Here is a 23357-nt window from a genome sequence, read left to right on the forward strand (position 1 = left end):
TGGTGTGGCCGTCCCTGGGGATTCAGGACACCTTTCTCCCCGAAGAACCGGAACAGTCTGCTTTACTGCTGCAGCAACTGTGACAGTGTGGTCATTGTTCACCTTCATGTCCCCAGATAATATGTGTAGTGATTTGAATGGGTTTGGCTCCTGTGGGCTCATGTGTTTGCATATGCTCGGCCCAGGGAGTGGCACTATTAGGAGCTATGGCTTTGTTGGAGGAAGGGTGTCACTGTGAGACCCTCCTCCCAACTGCCTAGAAGGTAGTCTTCTGATTGCCTTCAGAACAAGATGTAGGGGGTTGGGGATTTAGCTCAGTGGTAGAGCGCTTGCCTAGAAGTGCAAGGCCTTGGGTTTGGACCCCAGCTCCGAAAAAAAGAAAAGAAAAGAAAAAAAAAAAACAAAAAACAAAAAACAAAAAAACAGAACAAGATGTAGAACTCTCAGGTCTCCCATGCTCCATGCCTGCCTGGATGACTCCATGCTTCCTGCCATGATGATAATGGACTGAACCTCAGAACCTGGAAGCCAGCCCTAATTAAATGTTGTCCTTATAAGAGTTGCCTTGGTCATGATATCTCTTTACAGCAATGGAAACCCTAACTAAGACAATATATTGGCTTTTTTTTTTTTTTCTTTTCTATTTTTCGGAGCTGGGGACTGAACCCAGGGCCTTGCGCTTGCTAGGCAAGCGCTCTACTGAGCTAAATCCCCACCCCACCCCCCCCCTTTTTTTTTTTTTTTTTTTGAGACAAGTTCTCATGTCCTTAAATTCACTGCGTGGGAGAGGATGAGGGAGAGAGGGAGTTGCTTAGGGGGGTCTTTTGGTTAATCTCCTCTGGTCTCTCACCTCAACAATGAACACAGAAGACTACAAATGGTGTGTGGATTGCTTTCTATTAACAAGCAGGCTGTGCTGTTTGATAACTTAGTACAAGCCAGGCTCATCTGGGAAGAGAGACCCTGAATTGAGAAAATGCTTCCATAAGATTGGCTTGTAAGCAAGTCTGTGGAGCAATCTTTCTCTCTTTCTCTCTCTTCCTTCCTTCTTTCCTTTTCTCTTCTTTTTTGTTTTTTGGGTTTTTGTTTGTTTGTTTTTGTTTTGTTTTGAGACAGGGTTTCTCTGTATAGCCCTGGCTATCCTGAAACTCAGAAGTGTTGACCAGGTTGACCTCAAACTCAGAGATCCCACCAGCCTCTCCCCACCCACATCCTAGGATTAAAGGTGGGTGCCAGCATTTTCTTAATGATTGATGTAGGAGGATCCAGACCACTGTGGGTAATTGTTGTGGTAAATATTAGAAACTCATTTTATCCTGCAGTAGTGCCTGCACCCGTGGGCGCCTTGCCACACTGGTCTCTAGTGTTAGTTCTGGCACCCATGCAGCCAAATGGGACCAACCATAGTTTATCTCTGGCTGTATCTCTCCTGGCGGCTCTCTGCTAGCCTGGAACCCTCTGGTTCCAGCTACCTGGGAAAATCAGGGCTCTAAAAGTCCAGCATGGAGCTGGCCCATTGAGGCTCCTTGCCACGGACTCTGCTTATACTCCCGACTACCCAGGGAAATCAGGACTCAATAAACTATAATTTATCAATCAGATTTATATGTTAAATTCTCAGTCCACAATAAACTCACAACAAATTGATAAAGATAAAAACTACCCATCTAGATAAGATAAATTTGCCTACAGAAATCCATCCCTTAAGAAATATACATAACTATCTTGGCAATTCAAGACCACCCAGATCTCTGTCTCCATCTTGATTCTCTCCTCCTTCCCCTTCTCTCCCACCTTACAAAAGCTCTGTCCAATCATGGCCTTGACTTAACTCGTGCCAGCCCTCACCTGCCTATAGACAGCAGCCTACAGGTAGTGGCATCCTTTAGTCAGGTGGTCCTTCGTGGTATAAGAAAGCAAGCTGAGCAAGCCGAGAGGAGCAAGGGAGTAAGCAGGGCTCCTTGTTCCTCACTCCACTCACAAAGGAAAGGAAGGGCCAGGGTAGAAGCAGTGACCTCCTGGCACAGGGACAGGGGAGCTGGGTGGTTTCAGGAGGTGAGTCGAGAAGAACATAGAGTAGTCATACCGTATACCCCGGTCTCTGCTTTAGTTCAAACCTCCAGGTTTCTACCTGCTTCATTCAGTGATAGGCTGTGATCTAGAAGGCAAAGGAAAATTAATTTTTTTCCCTGGTTGGTTTTGGTCAAAGATTTATCATGGCAACTGTGTTAGTTAAGCTTTTACTGCTGTGAACAGACACCATGACCAAAGCAACTCTTATAAAAAACATTTAGTTGGGGCTGGCTTACAGGTTCAGAGGTTCAGTCCAGTATCATCAAGGCAGGAGCATGGCAGCATCCAGGCAGACATGGTGCAGGAGGAGCTGAGAGTTTTACATGTTCATCTGAAGGCTGCTAGCAGAATACTGGCTTCCAGGCAGGTAAGATGAGTGTCTTAAAGCCCACTCCCACAGTGACACACCTATTCCAACAAAGCCACACCTACTAATAGTGCCACTACCTGGGTCAAGCATATATAAATCATCACAGCCACCTAGAGGCAAATTAGGAGAGAGCAGTTCTGTAGTGGGCACTGGCCAAGTATCCTTAGTACAGTTCAGTTCTGATACAACTGGTCTACCTAAAGAGATCCTGAGAGAGGGAGGGGGAGGAGAGGGGAGGGGGAGGGGGAGAGGAAGGGGGGAGAGGGAGAGGGAGATCTTCATATCCCAGAGATCAAGGGCTCAGTCTTAGCACAGTTCCTATTTTATTTTATGTGTTTGGGTGCTTTGCCTGTATGTATGTCTGTGCACTACATTCATGCCTGGTTTCTAATCAGGCCAGAAGAAAACATTGGATTCCTCGGAACTGGAGTTGCAGATGCTTGGGAGCTGCTGTATGGGTGCTGGGAATTGAACCTGGATCCTCTAAAAAGAATAGTAAATGTGCTCTTAATTACGAAGCCATCCCTTCAGATCCACCCCACCCCCACCCCATTCCCTTTTAAATGTTTCCTTCTGACCAGCTGTAAAACAGGGTATCAGTGACTGGCCAATAAAGTCCTGGGAAATAGGCTCACCTGTTTATTATGAAGGATATTACAAACATGGAGAGATGAGCGGGCTGAGGCTCAGGAGAGGGGTACAAAGTCTCCTCATCCTCTCTGAGTCCTCTGTCCTGCAGAAACCCCTGCCTGCCAGCTGTCCAAAAGCTCTCTGAATCCTGCCCGTTGGGTTTTTCTGAAGAATGCATTCCACAGGCATGATGTGAGTGTGGACAACTGTGCGCAAAGGTGATTGGGCAAGGAGGTTGTCAGACTATGCAAATAGAGTGGGCGGGGACACCTAGTAGGGCCGGTCTGTTCAGATGCTTTAGTATTTGGGGTTGAGTCTACTGTCAGTGGAAGAGTGCTTCCCTAAGGTGAAGCCCTGGATTCAAAAGCCTGGTGTTGCAAAAAGTGGTAGTGTTTGTCCTTGCGGGCAGTGGGCGGCACCGTTTCTTCGGTAAATGAGAGTCTCACTACCTATTATCTCAGAGAGTTGGGGCGAAGGATTTCTTTAGGGGCAGCTCCAAGCTAGGATCAGGGGTAAGAGGGAAAAATCTGGGGATTGCAGATTGTATAATTCAGTCTCTATGACCTGACTCGAGCAGAAGCTATGTTCAGGAACCATGGATGAAAATGATGAAAAGGAAAAAAAAAATTGAGCTGAGGGGAACGGGGAATGGCGGCGCATGGCTTTAATCTTTGCGCTCCGAAAGCAGAGGCCAGCCTGGTCTATAGAGCCCTGGACAGCCAGGGCTACATAGAGAAACCCTGTCTCAAAAAAACTGGAAAAAAAGATGTAATCACAGAGGGTGATATCTTCACTTAAGAAATTTTACAGGGGTTGGGGATTTAGCTCAGTGGTAGAGCGCTTGCCTAGCAAGCGCAAGGCCCTGGGTTCGTTCCTCAGCTCCGAAAAAAAAAAAAAGATGTTTTACATACATTTATTCATTTATTGTAGATATGAGTGTGCCCATACTCATATGCCACTGTGTGTGTGTGTGTGTGGTGTCTTCATGCATGTGTGCATGTCTATTCTATTTGTGTACCACATCTGTGTAGCTCAGAAGCCAGAAGAGGGCGTTGGATCCTCGGGAACAGAGTTATGGGCCATCAGAGCCATCCGATGTTGGTGCCGAACACAAACGCTCTTAACTGCTGAGCCATCTCTCTCTCTCCAGCTCCCACGCCCCTCTCTTGTGGTGAATTGATGCTGTGGCTTTTTATAGAATTCTGAGTTGAAAATACTTTTCCCTGAGAACTCTGACGCATTTTCTTCTAAGCAATCAATGTTCCTAATGAGAAATTTTAAGCCATTCTGGGTTTTGTTTTTCTTGTTATGTGGTCTACATTCTACCTTTCGATGTGTGGGTGGGTGGCTGTATGGGAGTGGCTGTGTGGTATATGTTGGTGTACTGTGTACCTGTCTGGTTGATGTCTAAACTTAATCATTTTTTTCAAAGATTTATTTTTGTGCGTGTGTGTGTGTGTGTGTGTGTGTGTGTGCCCGCACTCGTGTGCACACGTATGCGTGCCTTCAGAGACCAGAAGAAGGCAATGGATCCCACATAGCTGGGATTTTAGATGGTTGTGAACCACCCAACTTGGGTTCTAAAAATCTAACCTGGATAGTCTGCAAGAGCAGTAAGTGTCCATCGCTGAGCCATCGCTCCTGCTTGTCCGCCTTATTTATTTACTTTAAGATGGCGTCTTCTTGCTCCATCTGAAGGCTCAGCTCACTGACTTACCTAACTGACAAGCCAGCATGGTCTGCAGGTTTGCTTCTCCTCACACAGCACTGAAGTTGCAGGAGTTGTTACTGCACACGTGTTTGCCGCACGGTTGCTGGGGATTTGAACTCAGGCCTCATGCTCACAGAGCAATACTCTGCTCACCGAGCCACCGTTCTAGCGCCCTTTTCCTTAAAACATTGAAAACATCTCCTTCTCTACCTATCAACCTTTATTCGTATTTCATGGAATCGGGTGCTTGCCCGAGAGCATGTCTGTGTACCGCATCTGCGCAGTGCGTGCAGACGCCTGTGTACCGCATCTGCGCAGTTCGTGCAGACGTCTGTGTACCGCATCTGCGCAGTGCGTGCAGACCAGACTTCACTTCTGCGAGTTGTCCTCTGACCTCCACTTGAGTGCTGGGACACACGCACATGTGTACATATATGTGTGTGCATGTGCACACACACAATAAATAAATGTTAAAAAAAAAAGGTAAAAAAGATGTGTCAACCCAGAAAGGAGAGTGGGGTGACAAGGATCCCCCTCTTTCCTCTGCAGTATCTCTGATATATTGGATTCTTTCATTGAGTATATTGGGTAGTACTGAGAAGGTGACAGGGGTGTGTGTCTGTGAATAGGCTCAGACCCTTCAGGAAACCATTGGGCTTAGTCATTGAGGGGCCATTGATGGTTACAACACAGTTTCCTCAAGAGCCAAGGCTTAGGTTGGTGATAAAGCCCTTGCTTATGTGTTCCAGATCCTCTGTTCCCAGCTCTGAAAGGACACAAAAGACCACTTCCTTTAGGGTGTGTGACAAAGACCCAAGTGAGCTGAAGAGCAGAGCACCCAGCACAGAGGACCCTGAGGCAGTGTTGTCCTGAACTTGAGGGCGGCCAGGGCTACATGGTAGGATGCCGTTGAATAGACTATTTCCTCAGGAGCGTGGACAGCATAAGACAAGGGACCAATGAGAAGGGTTCAAAGAAATTGGGGTCCATCCAAGGCTTTTTAGCTGGCTGAGTCTTGGGGGGGGGTGTTTCTTGTAAGAGGGTAGATGAAAGAGAGCTCAGCTGTGGGAAAAAGAGGTTGCAGAGAAGAATAAACACCCCGAGAAGGGCTGGGGGATGGCTCAGTCATAATGATGCTTGCTTTGCAAACTAAGGGCCAGAGTTTAGACTACATGAACCCAAGTAAGTTCCTAAATATTGCTTGGTGTTTGACCCACCTGTAATTTCGGCCTCAGAAGTAGAGATGGTCCCCTCCCCCTGCCCCCCAACTCCATTGCTGGCTACCAAGACGAGTCATGTTGGCAAGCTCTGGGTTTGATGGACAGACCGTACCTCAGTGAATAAGGTAAAAGAGAAAACATTTGTGCAAATGCATGCACACCACTCTTACTTATGAATGGAGAAAGGAAAAGAGATTAGTAAGTCCTCTGAGGAGCAGTTAGGACACAGCTTTCATGGAACTCAGTCACTGGCACAGTCTTGGGTGGTTGCTCGGTGCTGGGTGACCTGAGGGGAAGGTTTTAGAGGCTAGCCTGAGATAGCCAGCTGGCCACTCAGGCCTACTGGGTGTTCTTTCCTGGCCCCCATGACCCTGTGAGGACATGAACAAGGCCTGATTCATTCCATGGCTCCAGGGCCAAGTGGGCTCCTCAGTTATGTTTGTTGATGAGATTTCAAGGCCTTGGCAGAGTGTGAAGAGATGGTGGGTGACAAGGGTGGATGGGTGGTGGTGGTGATAGTGGTATTAATCCATGGGGCAGGGAGGTGACCAGGCAGGATTGCCCTGTAGGAGGCCTGCTGGGCACGTAACATAGTCAGGCAGCAGGCTGTGGTCCTTTTTCTCTTCATGCATTTCTGAGCAGCTTGGAGCATGCCGAGAAAGCAGATGGGTTTTTTGTACTGCGATTTGACCTGCTGTCACACTCTCAGTGGGGACCTGGAAAAGTCATGTAGCTCCCCCAGGCCTTGGCTACGTTCCTGGAGACTGTTTTTGCCTTGGGTGGGCTCATTTTTTTTTTTCTATTGGAAGCTGCTGCTGACCACAGCAAATTAGCGTTGAAGCCTTAGCCCAAATGTCATGGGCAAGGGAGCCTTCCAACTCCCCATCCCTTCATGTGTTGGCCTCTGGGTGCCAGCAACGGAAACCAGGCCAAGGCACTTCCTGATTTGTGTGTGTCCCTGTGTCCCCAGGCCATCTGGGCACAGGGTACAGTCTTTGCAAGATGGACTCCTCAGATGTCTGTCTGCAGGCTTCTAGTAAACACAGTCCAGACAATAGGAACAGGAATGTGGGTGCTTGCCAGGGAATAGGGTTCTGGAAATGTCCACTGAGGCTAGTTTGGTGAGACAGGAAAAAAAAGGACAGGTAAAGACTGGTAGTGAGAGCTGTACGTGGCCTGTTAGCACCTGGTGACTCGGGACTTTTAAATGGTGGGGCCTGGTGGAAAGAAATTGGGTCATTGGTATATGCCCGTGAAGGGGATATCAGGACCCTAGTACGTCTCCCATCCCAACCCCCACTGCTGCTATCATGAGGTGAGCAAGCCTTCTCTTTCACATGCTCCCCGCCATAATGAATGATCCCATCATGGGCCACAAACAAGACCACGTGACTGCAGGCTGGAACCGTGAGCCCAAATAAACCTTTCTTCCCTGTAAACCAGTCATTTCAGGTGTGTGATCACAGGTAAGGAAAACTAACGCAAGTCAGAAACTTCCGTGGTCAGAAGAATGGGAGAAGCCGGCCTGTTTCCTCAACAGGAGCCTCACCGACAAGCAAATTCTGAAGGGCCGGCTCTGTGATTTATCAGAGAAAAGAGTTCTTCCATTTGTTCAATATGAACTCAGAGGATCTGGCTGGGAGCTCTGATGCCTTCAGGCTTCTGGCCAACAGCCACCCTCCCCTTTGCCTGACTAACAGAGCTCTGGTTTTGCTTACATAGCTGCATTTCCAGCCCTAGGGGACAAGTCATTATTGTTTGTCACCAGTGGAATTATCTGGGTGTAGGAATAGCTGTTGAGTCCTTTCTCAGGCAAGTGGTCCAGAGGTCGTGACTCACTGACGAGTTTAAGATGCTTGACAATTACATGTTTATCGATTCCTCTTCAAATTCACAGTGAGGGACTATGGATGTGGCTCAGTGGGTAGAATGCTTACCCAGCATACATGGAGACAGTCAATCCCCAGCACCGTGTAAAATCCTGGTGTGATACAAGCCTATAATCCCAGTGCCCGGGAGGTGGAAGCAGGGAGATCAGAGGTTCCAGGTCATCCTTGACTAAATGTCTTGGACAGGCTGTGTTGCAGACACTGATCCAGGGATACCTAGTTAGAGCTAATGAGTGCCAGAAACCTACCAGGCAGGTAGGGACGAGCTAGTAGCATCATACTGGAGTCTCTGTGGGATCAGATGTGAGGATAACAACTGCCAGTCAGGCTGGGGTTGGCAGAGTTTTACCTCCTCAGAGTTTTGATGCCTTTTCACAATCTATCTAATGCAGATGGCTGTTTTCCCTGCATGTCAGTGTGGGCTACACTATGTACTGTGTGTACTGTAAGAAGGGTGTCAGATCCCCTGGAACTGGAGCTGGAGTTAACAGATAATTGCAAGCTGCCGTGTGGTTGCTGGAAATTGAACCTGGGTCCTCTGGAAGAACAGCCAGTGCTCACGGTCACTGAGCCCGCTCTCCAGCCCCAGTGCCTTTCTACCTACAACTAACCCTCCTCTGTGCCTTATCTTCTTACCTGTTAGGACCTGGGTTTCATTTATTCAGCACCTAGTGTGCCCCACAAGTTGCCAACTTGCTATCTATGTCGAGCATGCCCCGGCAACCTTGCCTGCTCCTTCTTGTTCTGTTTCTTAGGTTATTTTTCTTGTCTTCTCCCTCAGCCTTAAATATTCTCAACATAGCTGACAAGTGTTGCATCAGCCTGGTCCTGCCTTTTGCAATCCTGGGACCTATTGTAGTCACATGACTCAGTTCTGGTCTGGGATGCCCCATGGGACTTGTCCTGTTGTCGTGACAAAGGACTTGGCTTACACCGCTGTCCTGGTTTGCTGTCTGTTTTCCTGATAAACGTCATGACCAAAAACAACTCGGAGAGGAAAGAGTTTATTTCAATTTACAATTCCCAGGTCACACTCCATCACTGAGGAGAGAGTCGGGGCTGGCACTGATGCAGAGGCCATGGAGAGATGATACTTACTGGCTTGCTCCCCATGGTTTGCTCAGCCTGCTTTCTCATGCAGGTCAGGGCCAAGGGAGGCACCACTCCCATTGGCTTGGGCCCCTCCACACCAATCACTAATCAAAATACCTCCCCAAGGACATGCCTGCAGGTCATTGTCTTTTGGAGGCATTTTCTCAGCTATGGTTCCCTCTTCCCAGATGGCTTTTTAAGCTTGTGTGAGAATAACTTTGGAGAGCGGTTCACTTAGGTTCCAAGTTTCAGAGGGCTCAGTTAGTTCAGGCACGGAAGTCATGATAGGGGGAGGGGCTTGAAGGCAGTGACAGCATGGGGCGGAGCTCCTGCTGTGGCCAGCTCAGCTAGCAGAACAAGCTGAACTGGGACACTCCCAGTGACCTATCCCAGCCATGTAGGCCATCATCCTCTCAGCTCCACAACTCCCAAAGCAGTTCCCCCAGCTGCAGACCAAGTATAGAAATGTATAAGCCTGTTGGACACACTTTACATTCAAAACTAGACCAGGAGGCTTCTGGGAAAGCTGTTTTCCTCAATGAAAGGGAGGGCAGGATCTGGGGAGTTAGCTCAATCGGTACCGTGCTCAGTGTTCAAACCTCAGAACCCACGTAAGAAACGCCAGCCATAGTAATGAATGCTTGTAATCCCAGTGCTGGGAGGGGGATCCTTGGGGTTCCTGGCCGACCAACCTAACCTATGGGGTGAGTTCCAGGTCAATCAGAGATTCTGTTTTTGTTGTTTTGTGATTTAAATAGACAGTGCCCAAAGAATGACCCCTGAGTTCCTCTGGACTCCTTGTGGACACATACACCTGCACACACACACACACACATGCATGCACATACACACAAGACAACGTTGGCTTCTCTCTGCCTATGTCTTCAGCATCCAGTATCCGGACGTGAGGTTGGATCCCTAGAACCCCAGTCTACCCAGGCATTCACATCTGAGATCCCAGTGCTCCTTGGTAAATAAAACAGGAGGGAGAATCTCTGAAAGCAAGGAGGCCTGGCATACTTCATGGGTAAGCAACAAGAGATCCTGTCTCAAACAAGGTCGACAGCAAGGAGCAAGATTGTTTCTGTCTTCCACATTCGGGCTTAGTCTAGTCCTACCTACACTGCTCACATACATGTGGGGGGGGGAGGAGAGGAGAGAGAGAGAGAGAGAGAGAGAGAGAGAGAGAGAGAGAGAGAGAGTTTTTGAGACACAGTCTTATTATGTAGCCCTGGCTGGCCTGGAACTTGCTATATAGACCAGGCTGGCATGGGATTCACAGAGACTCACCTACGTTTTCCTCCAGAACACTTGCAAATCAGTACTATGAACAATGGCTATGTATGGGGCCTTAGCCCTCTACTCCTCAGGCTATCTAGGTGGGTTCTGTCTGTCAGTCTGGCCCTCTGCTCTCTCCAAGGATGTATCTTCCCTCGTGGCTCATTTATTCTGGTTTCCTCTCCTACTTAGAGTAATTCCTGACCGCTCTCCAGGGAACTTCCCCCCAGTCTTCCTGGCCAACCCACCGGTGTCAGGTGAAATTCTTCCTGTCTGCTCTCCTAACTCCACCTCAGAGGTTGGCCTAGGACAGCCTTTTCCGGACTCACGTTGTCTCTGAATAAATTCCCCCAGGAGACACGGTTTCTGACTTATTTTTAGCAGTAGAAGAAGCCTTTGTTGAAGTGAGAACTTGATGTATAAAGCAGATGGGAGAGTTATTTGGGGAGGGGGAGGGCTCCACCTGCTGGGCCCTCTCTCTTTGTTGTACGGCTCTGCAGGGCCTTCTCATTTTGAATCTGGTCTCTCTTAAGTACTTTCTTTGATGTGACAGCCAGCAAGAAGCATTTGTTCTATTACCCTCTTTGAAGGTCACATTTTCCCCCCAAAGAAAAACATTTTATTCTCATACCCAGCCCTCTCCCACCCCTAACTCCCTATACCTGATCCCCAACCCTATTCCCCTCTTCGCCCCCCTCTCCTACCTACTTCCTTCCCTCCCTCCATCCACCTCCAATGACTATTCCCCTTCTAAGTGAGATTCAAGCATCGCCCCCCTTAAGCCCGCCTTGTGACTTAGCTTTTTTGGGTCTGTGGATTATAGCATGGTTATCCTGTACTTTATCACCAATGTCCACTTTTAAGTGACATACCACACATGTCTTACTGGGTCTGGGTTACCTCACTCTGGATGATATTGTCTAGTTCCGTCCATTTGCCTGCAAATTTCATGATGTCCTTGTTCTTAATAGCTGAGTAGTATTCCATTGTACCACATTTTCTTTATCCATTCTTCAGTCGAGGAACATCTGGGTTGTTTCCAGTTTCTGGCTGTTATGAATAAAGTTGCTATGATCATACTGAGCAAGTGTCCTTGTGGTATAGTGGGGCATCTTTTGGGTATGTGCCCAGGAGTGGTATAACTGGGTCTTAGGGTAGAACTAGTCCCAATTTCCTGAGAAACCACCACATTGATTTCCACAGCGGTTGTCCAAGTTTGTACTCCCACCAGCAATGGAGGAGTGCTCCCCTCGCTCCACAGCCTCACCAGCACTTGCTGTCACTTGAGTTTTCAATGTTAGCCATTTTAATGGGTGTAAGAAGAAATCTCAGAGTCGTTTTGATTTGCGTCTCCCTGATGACAAAGGATGTTGAGCATTCTTTTAAGTGCTGCTCGGCCATTCACAATTCCTCTGTTGAGAATTCCCTGTTTAGCTTTATACTGCATTTTTTGAAAATTGGATTTTTTTTTGGTGGGGGGCATCTTGGGACTAGCTGCAGACCTAGGACAGGGGAGGCTCTGGGCAGTCTATAGGGGTGACCCTAGATATGGAGACTGAAGTGGCCACCTCCTGTAGCCAGGCAGGACTTCCAGTGGAGGAAGGGGAACATCAACCCACCCACAAAACATTGCCAGAATTCGTCCCACGTACAAGATTCACAGGGACAAAGATGGGGCAGAGACTGAGGGAAGAGCCAACCAGTGACTGCCCCAGCTTGAGAGCCACTCCATGTGAGAGAGCCAAGCCCTGGCACTATTAATGATGCTCTGCTGTGCTTGCAGTCAGGGATAACTAGCACAGCTGTCCTCTGAGAGGCTTCATCCAGCGGGCAATGGAAGCAGACAGAGACCAAAACATCAGATGGAGCTCAGGGATTTTGTGGAAGAGAGGGGAATAGAATTGAACAAGCTAGAGGGGTCAAGGACACCACAAGAAGACCTACAGAGTCAACTAACCTGGGACCATGGGAGCTCACAGAGACTGAACCAAAGGGCAGGGGCTGGACCTAGGCCCCCTACACATTTGTAGATGTGCAGCCTGGCCTTCATGTGGCTCCACTAACAATGAGAGTGGACGCTGTCTTGGACTCTGTTGCTGCCACTGGACTCCCTTCCCCTAAATGAACTGCCTGGTTGGGCCTCAGTGGGAGAGGAGATGCTAGATATCCCAGGGCAGGCTGGTACCCAAGGTGGGGACTTCCCTTCTCTGGGGAGAAGGTAGGGGGTGATGCGGGAAGGGATTTATAAGGATGGATCTTGGAGGAGAGGAGGGAGGAGGGCTGCAATCGTGATGTAAAGTTGTAAAGTGAATAAATGAATGAAGTAGAGAAAGAAAAGAGAAAGGAAAAGGAGAAGAAAGGAAGGAGAGAGAGAGAGAGGGAGAGAGAGAGAGAGAGAGAGAGAGAGAGACTTTTTAAATTTTATCATCCTTGCCAGGTAACTTGCCTCCAGCTTATATCTCACTGTTCATGGATACTCGCTTGGAATCCACACTCAAACATAAAACCTTCTGTGCTGTAGATTCTGTTTCCTTCGCCCGAGCCCATCCCCTAGCCTATCCCAAAACTACTTTTGGGCCATAGATAAAGCAAGAGAAAGCTTTCACCCTGTGGTAGACCAGAGTTCTAGTGAGTCTGAGATCTGGGCAAGCCACAGGCAGAGGATATAGCAAAATTACATACTCCTTACAAAGTTGAAGGCTTCTCCTCGACAGGCTTGGAGTGGTGTTTCTCCCTGGTGAGCCACTGTGGACCATAGGGATGCATCAGGGATCCTCTGGGACTGGAGGTCTGGGAGTGTCTTTGGGGTTCCTTTACTGAGGCTCTCTGGGCCTCAGAAAAACAAAGAGACTTCTAGTTCCAGGCTTCTCACAGGAAGGTGTCCCTTCTGGATCATGATATATATATAATCCTAAGAATTAATAATGTATATAATAATATATGTGTAATATACAATATATTATATATGTTATCTATAATAATATATAATATATTATATGTGTTATATATAATATATATTAATAATATATAATATATATATATAAATTCTAAGTACGTAGCTAACTTCATATTCATATCTACTTTGTCTTTATGTGTGTCTGTGTGTCCCCAAACAATTTGTTATACAAAGCTTCAAACCAGGCTTGAATTTTACACAAAGATTACAACGGAGCGTGAAGTTTGCTACTGCTAAACTCTCTCACAGCTTTAAAGAGAGATTTGGTACTGTCCTCAGAGGGAAAACCAGACTGGAAGGCAGTGGGACAGTGGTCAGAACATCTGTCAGAAGCATAGAGAAGTGGACAAAGCTAGGCTGGTGGTGCACGCCCGTCTTTCCACATCCCCCCACATCCCAGCCCTCAGGAGGCAGGAGGATCAGGAGTTCAAGGTCACTTTTGGGTACATAGAGAACCTGGGTCACATGAGAGATCCTATCTCAAAACACACACACACACACACACACACACACACACACACAGAGAGAGAGAGAGAGAGAGAGAGAGAGAGAGAGAGAGAGAGAGAGAGAACTACCAAACAAAAAAGAGTTTATGCAGCAGAGAGCAAAATACTAGGGAAAAGAAGATATATGTTCCTCCTTGCGTTCCTAAAAGATCCTAAAAGAAGGAGGTCCTTATAACAGCCTCATGCTATAAAGTTAATAAGAACACACAGGCTGGCAAGATGGCTCAGCAGGTAAGGAGCAGCTTACCTCCAAGCCTGAAGATCCGAGTTCAATCCCCAGGACCCAAGGTGGAAGGAAGAGAACTGACTCCTGACAGTTGTCCTCTGACCTCCTTACACACACACACACACACACACACACACACACACACACACACACACTCACACACACACACACACTGTGCACATGCATGCACACACACTAATAATAAAACACTCAGATGTGAATACATAAATTTATTTAATAAATAGAATGCTCAAAGAAGGTAAAGTGAGAGGAAAAAGATACAAGCTGAAGACAAAAAAATCATTACGAACAGAATGGTCAATTAGAACTGAAAGCAAAAGGGTGTCTGCTGAGGACAGAAAGCTAAAGAATTTAAAGATGAAGAGATCAAAGCACTTCTCGAGGAACGAAGGATAACAGAGATGACATGGCTGATGTTCTAGAAGAAAAGCCAGGGCCCAGGCAGGATTCCTCTAACGCAGAAAACCCAAGTATACAAGACAAAGCAAAAACCTCCCATTGCTGCTGACTCAGGACATACAATGTTCAGAAAAGGAAACTGGGAAGAGTGAATACTAAGACATTTCACAATTATCATTTATTTTCCTTTTTTTTTTTTTTTTTGGTTCTTTTTTTTCCAGAGCTGGGGACCGAACCCAGGGCCTTGCACTTGCTAGAAGCAAGCGCTCTACCACTGAGCTAAATCCCCAACCCCACAATTATAATTTTTTAAAAATGGGCCATGCATGGTGGTGCACTTCATGAATCCCAGCACTCAGGAGACAAGGGCAGGTTTATCTGTGTAAATTTGGTGCCAGTCTGATCTACATACGTTCCAGGATAATCAGGACTATGTAGACAGACCATGTCTTAAACAAACAAACAAACAAACAAACAAATCAATAAATAAGGTGAAAACTGGTGGTTTTTTTTCTTCCAAAGAGAAAAGCATCTCTCCTGAGGGAAAAAGCTGAGGCTGGCATTAGATATCTTCCTAGGGAAAAAAAAAAAAAGGCAAACCTACCATATTCTGTAAGAAAGGAGTAATGATTTTAAAAGTATTAGAGGCAGGATTGGGAATGAGGCTCAGGGGTAGAGAGAGAGGACTAGTGTGCACGGGGGCCCTTGGTTCAATCCCCAGCAGAGCAAAATAGCAGTAGTGACGGTTCCCAGCTCACACCTGGTTCCCAGGTACAGGCAATTGACACTCAAGTTTGTTTACTTTCTCAGAAAAGATCACCCTGTGTGTCTCTGGTTGGCCAGGCTCACTATTGGTCTCAAACTCACAAAGATCTTCCTGCCTCTGCCTCTTGAGGGCTGGGAATAAATGCACAGCCACTGTTACTGGCTGATTGACATTCTTTAAAACAACTTTAAAAAAAAAAAAGGGGGGGTTGGGGATTTAGCTCGGGGGTAGAGCGCTTGCCTAGGAAGCGCAAGGCCCTGGGTTCGGTCCCCAGCTCCGAAAAAAAGAACCCAAAAAAAAAAAAAAAAAAATTCAGGTCTGGGTGTGCGAGAGAGAAGGGGGGAGGGGAGGAAGAGGGAAGAATGCCTGTGGAGGTCCGAGGCTAACTTGTCTAAATTGTTTTTCTCTTGGCTTCCCAAGTGCCACTATGCCCTGCAAGATTGACATTTTTAAGTATCCTAACCCTTCTTGGAAAAACAACTAAATAGATTTCTCCTATTAAGAGCTGAACTGAGTTTTTTTTTTTTTTAATTGCAAATGGAAACATACTGTGAAAGGACAGTTGATGAGCATCAAATTAATTAAACTGTATTCTGAGTAATTGTGGAATTCTGTCTCCAGAATAGAATGTGATTGTTCCTAGTCCAGACACTGTAAAAGTAACAATTGACAAAGCTGAGAAGGCGGGAGAAACCAAGGTCACACTAACACTAGAAATGTAAACAAGTCTCTGAATGGTGTTGCAACTTTGTGTTTAACCTCAAAGGTGTCTTTAGGAAGTAAAGCCCTCTGCAATCAGGAAACATTCTTTGAGGTTCAGCTCTTTCTTAAGACTCCAACGCTCTTTCCTATTAAGTTTAAGGAGCATTAAGCAACGTGCTTCATTTTAGCAGCATCGGTATTACAGATCAAATATTTATTTGTTTACTTTTTGAGATAAGATCTCATTGATGTGGGCCAGATTGGTGGGCCTTGAACTCACAGAGATCCACCTGCTTCTGCTTCCCAAGTGCTGGGCTTAAATGTGTGTACCACCATGCCTGTTTTACCATTGTTTATTTTATTTCTTGTATGTATGTGTGTGTTTGTTCAGACCACAGAGCGATAGAGGTCAGAGAACAGAGTCATTTCCCTCTTTCACAATGGGAGTTCCAGGAATCATCAGACTGGTGGACTGTCGCCTTTACTTGCTAAGCCATCTCGCTGGTCCACAGGGGACACTTCTATACAATATCTTCCCTTCTGTCTGTAAACAGTCCCATAGAGCTTTCTAGAATAATGTAAAGTGACGCTTGTGCTGGTCATTTCCGGGTGGTGACATTGGGGTCATTTAAACTTAACTGCACTGCCTAGTTATTTAAAGTGTACGAATCGTTTTTTAAAAGTCTAGCAGGTTGACCACCACAGAACTGAGTTACAGATGTGTGCTACCACACTGGGCTTTTTACATGGGTGCTAAGAATCTGGACTCAGGTCTCCATGTTTGCACAGCAGGCACTTGGTACACTGGGTCTGTTCCCAGTCCCTTTTCTAGTATTTCCTGAAATCTTTAGCTATACACATGTAGGGCAGAATAAAGCCCTCATTTCCCAGCTCTGGCTACTGGAATGCAAGCAGTAGTACCGGAAGTATCCCGTGTCATCCCCAGGAATCATTTGAAAGTGCTTGTTCGTTTCCCTTGTACCTTCTCCATTCCTTTTTGCTATCTGGTTCACAGACACAGTGTGAACACCACACTGGGCCACGAGGGCAAAACCATGGATACCAACAACAGTGTAGAAGAGTCAGCTAAGCACTAGGCTATCCTGGACAACATAGGAAAGAAGGAAGGGGGAAGGAAGAAAACTTTAATGTTGTTGAAATGACTGATCTAATTGTAACTGGTAATGTGAGTGACTTACACACATACGGAAATGTAGTTTATAATTCGATTTACACTGTGTGTCAGCGCAGGATATGAAGCGACTGGCTTGGCATACCCTTAGCTACATCATCTATAAAGTTGAGCATGCAAGGAGTAGGGGAGATCCCTCCTATAATCCAGCACTTGAGAAGCTGAGGCACAGGATGGCAAGTGTGAGGCCAGCCTGGAAAAGAAAAACGGTCAGGGAGATGGTGCATCCGTACAAACATGAGGACCTGTGTTCAGATCCCCAGCACCTATATGAAAAGCATGGGGGCAGGTGGATCCCAGAGGTTCACTGGATGGTCATGTCTGGTGGGAAAGGGAGCTCCGTGTTCAAAAAAAAAGTGGGGAAGAGATAGAATTTCTAGAGTGCACCTGTACATACATGTACATTTATATCTCCAACACACACACACAAACACACACACACAAACACACACACACAAACACACACACACAAACACACACAAACACACACACACACACGCACACACACACACACATACACACACAAACACACACACACACACACACACACACACACACACACACACACACACACACACACACACACACAGACACACACACACACACACACAGACACACACACATACACACACAGACACACACACATACACACATACACACAAACACACACACACACACACACACACACACACACACACACACACACACACGCACACAAACACACACACACACACACACACACACACACGCACACACACACACACAAAACACACACACACACACACACACACACACACACACACACACACACACGGAGGGGGTTCGAAGCCAGCAATGGTTGCCCCTGAAATCAAAGCACTTAAGAGACAGAGACAGGGGATCACTAGTTTAAGCCTAGTTTATTCTACAAAAGCCAGGACAACATGGTGAGACACAGTCTCACCCCACCCCCTCACCAATATATAATTAAAACAACCACAACAGCAACAAAACAATATGAACAGAACTTTAAAAACCAACTAGTAAATCCACCTCAAGAGGTCTGTGGGTCCATCAGGAACTAGAGTAGAGCTGGTGGTAGCTGGTGCTGGGGATGGTACACAGGTCCTTGCTCCTGCTACCCAAGTTCCCTACCACTTAGCCACACCCCAGCCTCCCACCGTCTGAACGTTTTATGAACGTGAGATAAAGATCAAGAGCTTCTTTTACAACCCCTCCCCACCAGTACTGGGGAGCCAGCCCAGGGGCCTCATTCCTGTGAGTCAGGCAACCCCCTCCAGAGATACATTCCAGGCTTTTTATTAAAGAAGAAAAATGAAAGTCATAACAAAAATAACAGGAGAACCATGAGAAATATCGGAACCTCTGTGCAACAAAAGAAATGACAAACTATCAACAGACACAAGAGAAGTAAGAGGCCAGGAAGGCCCTGTTTCCTGCAGTGAAGTCTGACTTGTTTAGATTCCTGCTGGCTTTGCATATGGAGTGGGGAGGGACAGGGTCAGGGCAGGGTGGGGTAGAAAGTGGTACGGTTTGCTTTCTCTGGGACAATGTTCCTCAGGCAACCAAAAGCTCTGAGGACTTCCTCAGGGACTTCTTAGCCTTTGATCATGTGACTTTGGGACCAATCTGCCCCAGCTGTATCCCTGGGTGTGTATAAGGACCACATGGACAACTGCTGTAGGAAATCCTTTGCTACAAGTGAAAAGATCGGTCTACTCACCTCCCACAGACAGTCCTTATTCCTTCAGAAATGCAAACCCACAGCTGCATGAACAGAGAGCAGCACCCACAATATGAGAAATTGGAGGCTCAGAGATGAGAAAGTTTTCCTAGGAGAGTGGACATATCTCAAGAGAGGGAAGTCACCTGTCTCCCTGGTGTGTGTGTGTGTGTGTGTGTGTGTGTGTGTGTGTGTGTGTGTGTGTGTGTGCCCAAGAGGCTTTAGACACCCCTGGATCTAGAGTTACAGTCTGTTGTAAGCTGCCCCACCATTTGGATGCTGGAAACCAAACATGGGTCTTCCAAAAGACTGCTGAGCCATCCCCCATCCCTTCCTCCTTTGCTTTGACACAGGATCTCTCTGTGTAGTCCTGGCTGGCCTAGAACTTATCCGTAGAACAGGTTTGCCCTAACTCACAGAGATCCACTTGCCTTTGCCTTCTGAGTGCTGGGAGTGAGTGCCACCATGCCGAACTAAGTGGATGTTTTGAAGTAATGCTCAGTGGAAATGAAAGGCCATTGGAAAGGTAGTTTAAGGCCAAGGAGGGGTGAGCAAGGGAAAGGCAATGAGGAGAAACATCTTGCCTTACAGCAAATGTTTCAGATGATGAAATCCTCAACTACACATATGCTCCTCAGGGTCAGACATCAGGGCTGTTGCGAGCTAAAGGAGATACCAATGAACAATGGATTTCAACCACAATTTAAAGCCCCTTGCTTATTTTTTCTTTATTTTCAGAGAACAACTCGAGGGACTCAGTTCTCTCCATTATGCAGATCCAAGGGACTGAACTCAGGCCATCAGATTTGTTGGCAATCTTGCTGGCCCATGGATACATACAATCAGAAGAGTAGTTTTCATAGCTATACTAAGTGATGGGGATGTGGTTCAAAAGGGAAAGTGTGCCATTGGTCCACCTCTCCACTCTAACCATTGTGCTGTGACCACCTCCACCTCCAGGTTTTTGTTTGTTTGAGTTTTGTTTGTTTTGTTTTCGATTTTTGTTTTTGAGACAGTCTTCTGAACCCGGGCTGGCCTCGAATTTGTTTTATAGTGGAGGATGACCTTGAACTCTGTATCGTCCTGCATCTAACTTCCAAATACTAGGGTTATAAATGGGCCCCTTACATCTTGGCTCATGCAGTGCTGAGGACAGAACTCAGGGTTTCCTGCATGCTAGCAAGCAGACACTCTACCAAACTGAGCTGCATGGGGGCCCATTTCTTGTCAGAAAAATGTCCAAGGAATAATGGCATGGTGGGGCGTCCAACAGAATAAAAACACTGTTAAGTACAGCTGGGTACCTTGGAGGCAAGATATGGTTTGTAAAGAAAGAAGGGAAAAGCCCCTTCAGAGAGAGAGAGAGAGAGAGAGAGAGAGAGAGAGAGAAAGAGAAGCCCAAAGCTATGGAGGGGTGGAGGGGACAGGAAGGGTTCCACAGTATAGGGTGTGCCAAGTCCAGATGTGGTCTCCAGATACCTCCAGAAGGCATACATTTCCACTGAGTGTGAGGACAGGGTTGTTTCTCAAGAAGATATTGGGGGTAGGGTGCACACTCCTGGGTAGTGGAGAGACAGAGACAAAGTCTGCCTTATATCAGGGAGACTAGAGAGAAAGTTAAGGAAAGGAAGATGGGACAAGCTGGATCTTGTAGTCAATGAAAAAATTACGGAGCCCCTTGAGACGTTTGTGCAGGTTGCTTTCAGTGGTATGGTTGTCGAAGAAGATGCGCGTGCTGTGAGAACCAAGGTCCTCTCTGCATAGTGACATAACTCCAAACTCGTATGACAAGCAGGGTGAGGATCATTAGCAATATGCTACGTAGATGGTCGAGCTCCGCTTCCCAAACTGTGCATCTTTCTCCGGTTCATCATTGCGCAAGGAACCAAAGGCTGCCTGGCAGGAAGCACCGGTCCAGCCCAGGGCTCCCGCCCTAGCTCCTGCTTAGAGCATCAGGTGGGACCTACGGCACAGGCAGAAGAGGCTGAAGGATCTCTCTCAGACCTGCGTTTGCAGGTTCCAGTAGGGACAGTCAGCTTGGAGGCAGAACCCCCAGGGCACACGTAGCACCCCTCTGTGCTATGCACTAATCCAGCTTCTCAGGGACACGCAGCAGGCCTCGGAGAGCGGCCCGGGTCCCCCAGACGTGGCAATTCGCCCCCCCTCGCAGACTACAAGTCCCAGCAGCACTCGCAGCTAGTACCTCCTGCCAAGCCGCGGAGACCCCCGGTCGGTCCCAGCCTCGGGAAGCGCGCTGCGCTGGGGCCGAGCGGTAGGGAGGCCGGTCCCGCGGGCGGGGGCGGGGCCGGCTCCGCGGCTTCTCCCGCCGCCGCCGCCAAGGGGAGTTTCCAGGAAGTGGCCATATTGGATCCATTCAGCCGCAGCCGCCCCGGCGGAGCGCGTCCCGCAGCCGGCTCGTCCCTCCCGCGGCCCCGGCGCTCCCCGCAACCCGCCCGCCCGGTGCGCAGCTCGCCATGGCGGCCACCGACCTGGAACGCATCTCGGTGAGGCCTGCGGCGCTCAGGGACACGGGAGGGGGCGCGAGGAGGGCTGTCAGCACTGCGCGGCGGGGTCTCGAACCCCGGGACCTGGGAGCCAACTCCGGGAGGGTGTCTCGGAGTGTTGGGCTTCGCGCGACCTAAGCTCCTTTTGCGGGAAGAAGCCAAGATCTGGGCTGATCTGGGTAGGTGTGAAGACAGACTCCTGTCCAGAGGGGAGGATCCCGGACGCCCCCGACTCTTCTCCCCCAGGGTGTTCCTGCACCTCTGGGGACTTGCCTTTGCCGCGCAGGTGCTGTTATCTGGGTGCAAGGAGTGAGGATGGAGCCCCAGGGATCCAGGAATTTTTCTTCCCCCAGCACACACACACACATTCCCGAAAGAGCTCAGGGGAGTTGCAGACTTTGGGTCGGAAGAACCCAGGCCCGCTGTTCACCTCCTCCACTGCCCTCCCAGGAACCTGGATCCTGGGTGCGACTCCAGACAGGTCCAGGGCCTCAGTGGTAGGCTCTGGCTCTGCGGCAGCCATTCCCAGGAGCCGAAGTGATTCCAGATCCAGACCATTGAGTGTTTGTTTGGGCCCCAGTCTGGGTCTGCCTCTCTCTGGGCTGACGTACCTTGGTGGTCCTAAGAGGGGAGTCTGTGGACTTGAGCCAGGCCATGGCATGCGGAGGGAGGCCTTTTGGGGGTTGTCTGCACTCTCTTGGTGTCTAAGGCTGGATTTGGGTGTGTCTGAGAGGCTAGGCTGTGACGGTGAAGGAAGCTGTGTCCTCTTGCCAGCCTGTGAGGCCCTGGTCGACTGGAAGGGGAGGAGGGGAAGGGAGGGAGGAGGTGGAGGAGGGCCCGGGGCTGTTGGAAGGAGGGAGAATTTTGAATGTGTGACCGATAACGAATTGGTTCTGGGGCTAAATAAGGGAGCCAGAACTTATGTAATTTTGCTATAAATACTGTCGTCTGAATTTATATATGCAAATTTCTTCTTTAATCTGAAAATACATTTGTTGGTCTTTGCAAATATGCATAACAAAGCTCTTGGTTTCATAATGTGTAGACTGGTGTGTTCTGTGCCCCCTGGAGAGGGGGCTGTGTGTCTGCTAAGTAAGTTTGTCTACACGGGAACAGATGCAGAGGCTGGGCCTAACCAAGGTCCACTTCACTCCCATGGCTGTAAATTGGAATTTTTGTACTGCAGAAAAACAGCGGAGTCCTTATAAACCTGCCTAGTGGATGGAGACCAAAAGAGGGGTGTGTGTGTGTGTGTGTGTGTGTGTGTGAGCGCTGCATTTCTGTGCTTAGCTGACCAGAAGGTTATGTCTGTTTGTACTGAGGTCAGAGGTTTGTCTAACAGTTGATCTTGCCCAGATGAGAGTATGTGTAAAGCATCAGTGGCCTGAGAGGATTCCTTAGAGATACCACTTGTTGGTCACGGGACCTCTGGCGAGCTGGTTAACCCTCCGTGTACTCATCTACACAGTAAGAGAAAATCATATCTCCCTCACCGAGCTGAGTGGATAGTGTCAGAACATGGTAAGGACTCAGTAAGGGCTGCAGAAAATATGTTTGTTTCGCTCGCGCGGTGGCCAGAGACATCCTCAGAGGGCCAGCTGAGCGCCCACATTGTACAGCTGGGGCTTGGGAAGGCCTTGACTCTGTTTGCTTTTGGATCATTTCTGTGGGAAGTCTTCATAGTAATCCCATAGTGAGCCAAAGCACAGAGTGGGGACTCAAGTTCTGCTAATGCTGGAATCTTGGGGCCTTGCTTAGTATGGTGGCTATGCCAGAGGGGTGCATGCCTTTCCTGCCCTCTGCACTCTGGGCCATCAGCCTCCTGGGAGGGCTCGGATGGGATTGAACTCGGGTGGAGATGTTGGGTGGAGTTTGGCTGGAATTTAGAAGTCTGCTCTCTTTCTTCCCCTCCTTCTCATCCGGGGAAGGTGATTTCCTTCCTTATCCCATGGGTAACCATGCTGATTCCTACAAGAGGTTTTTGGCTCATTGGAGACATACTGGATATTTTGCCAGCTTCGAGGTTTGGTGGCACGTTTGGCAGGTGTCCCCTGCCCCTCTGGCTTGTGCAAAGATGGTCAGACGGGCCCCTGACGACC

General features: G+C 48.1%; 1 protein-coding gene across 3 annotated transcripts in view; it reads left to right on the forward strand.

Moving 5' to 3' along the window:
• The first annotated feature begins 21119 nt into the window (after positions 1-21119).
• Positions 21120-23357, forward strand: part of Septin8 (septin 8) — a 28117-nt gene continuing 25879 nt past the window's right edge. The window contains exon 1 of one of the 3 annotated variants that reach the window (XM_032911667.1): positions 21120-21258. In XM_032911667.1, the coding sequence (XP_032767558.1) occupies positions 21229-21258 (30 nt within the window). In that variant the 5' untranslated portion in view covers positions 21120-21228. The remainder of the gene's footprint in view (positions 21259-23357) is intronic. The other 2 variants (XM_032911660.1, XM_032911666.1) reach the window with 2 other exon arrangements.

Source organism: Rattus rattus, chromosome 9 (assembly GCF_011064425.1).
Source record: "Rattus rattus isolate New Zealand chromosome 9, Rrattus_CSIRO_v1, whole genome shotgun sequence".
Lineage (NCBI taxonomy): Eukaryota > Metazoa > Chordata > Mammalia > Rodentia > Muridae > Rattus > Rattus rattus.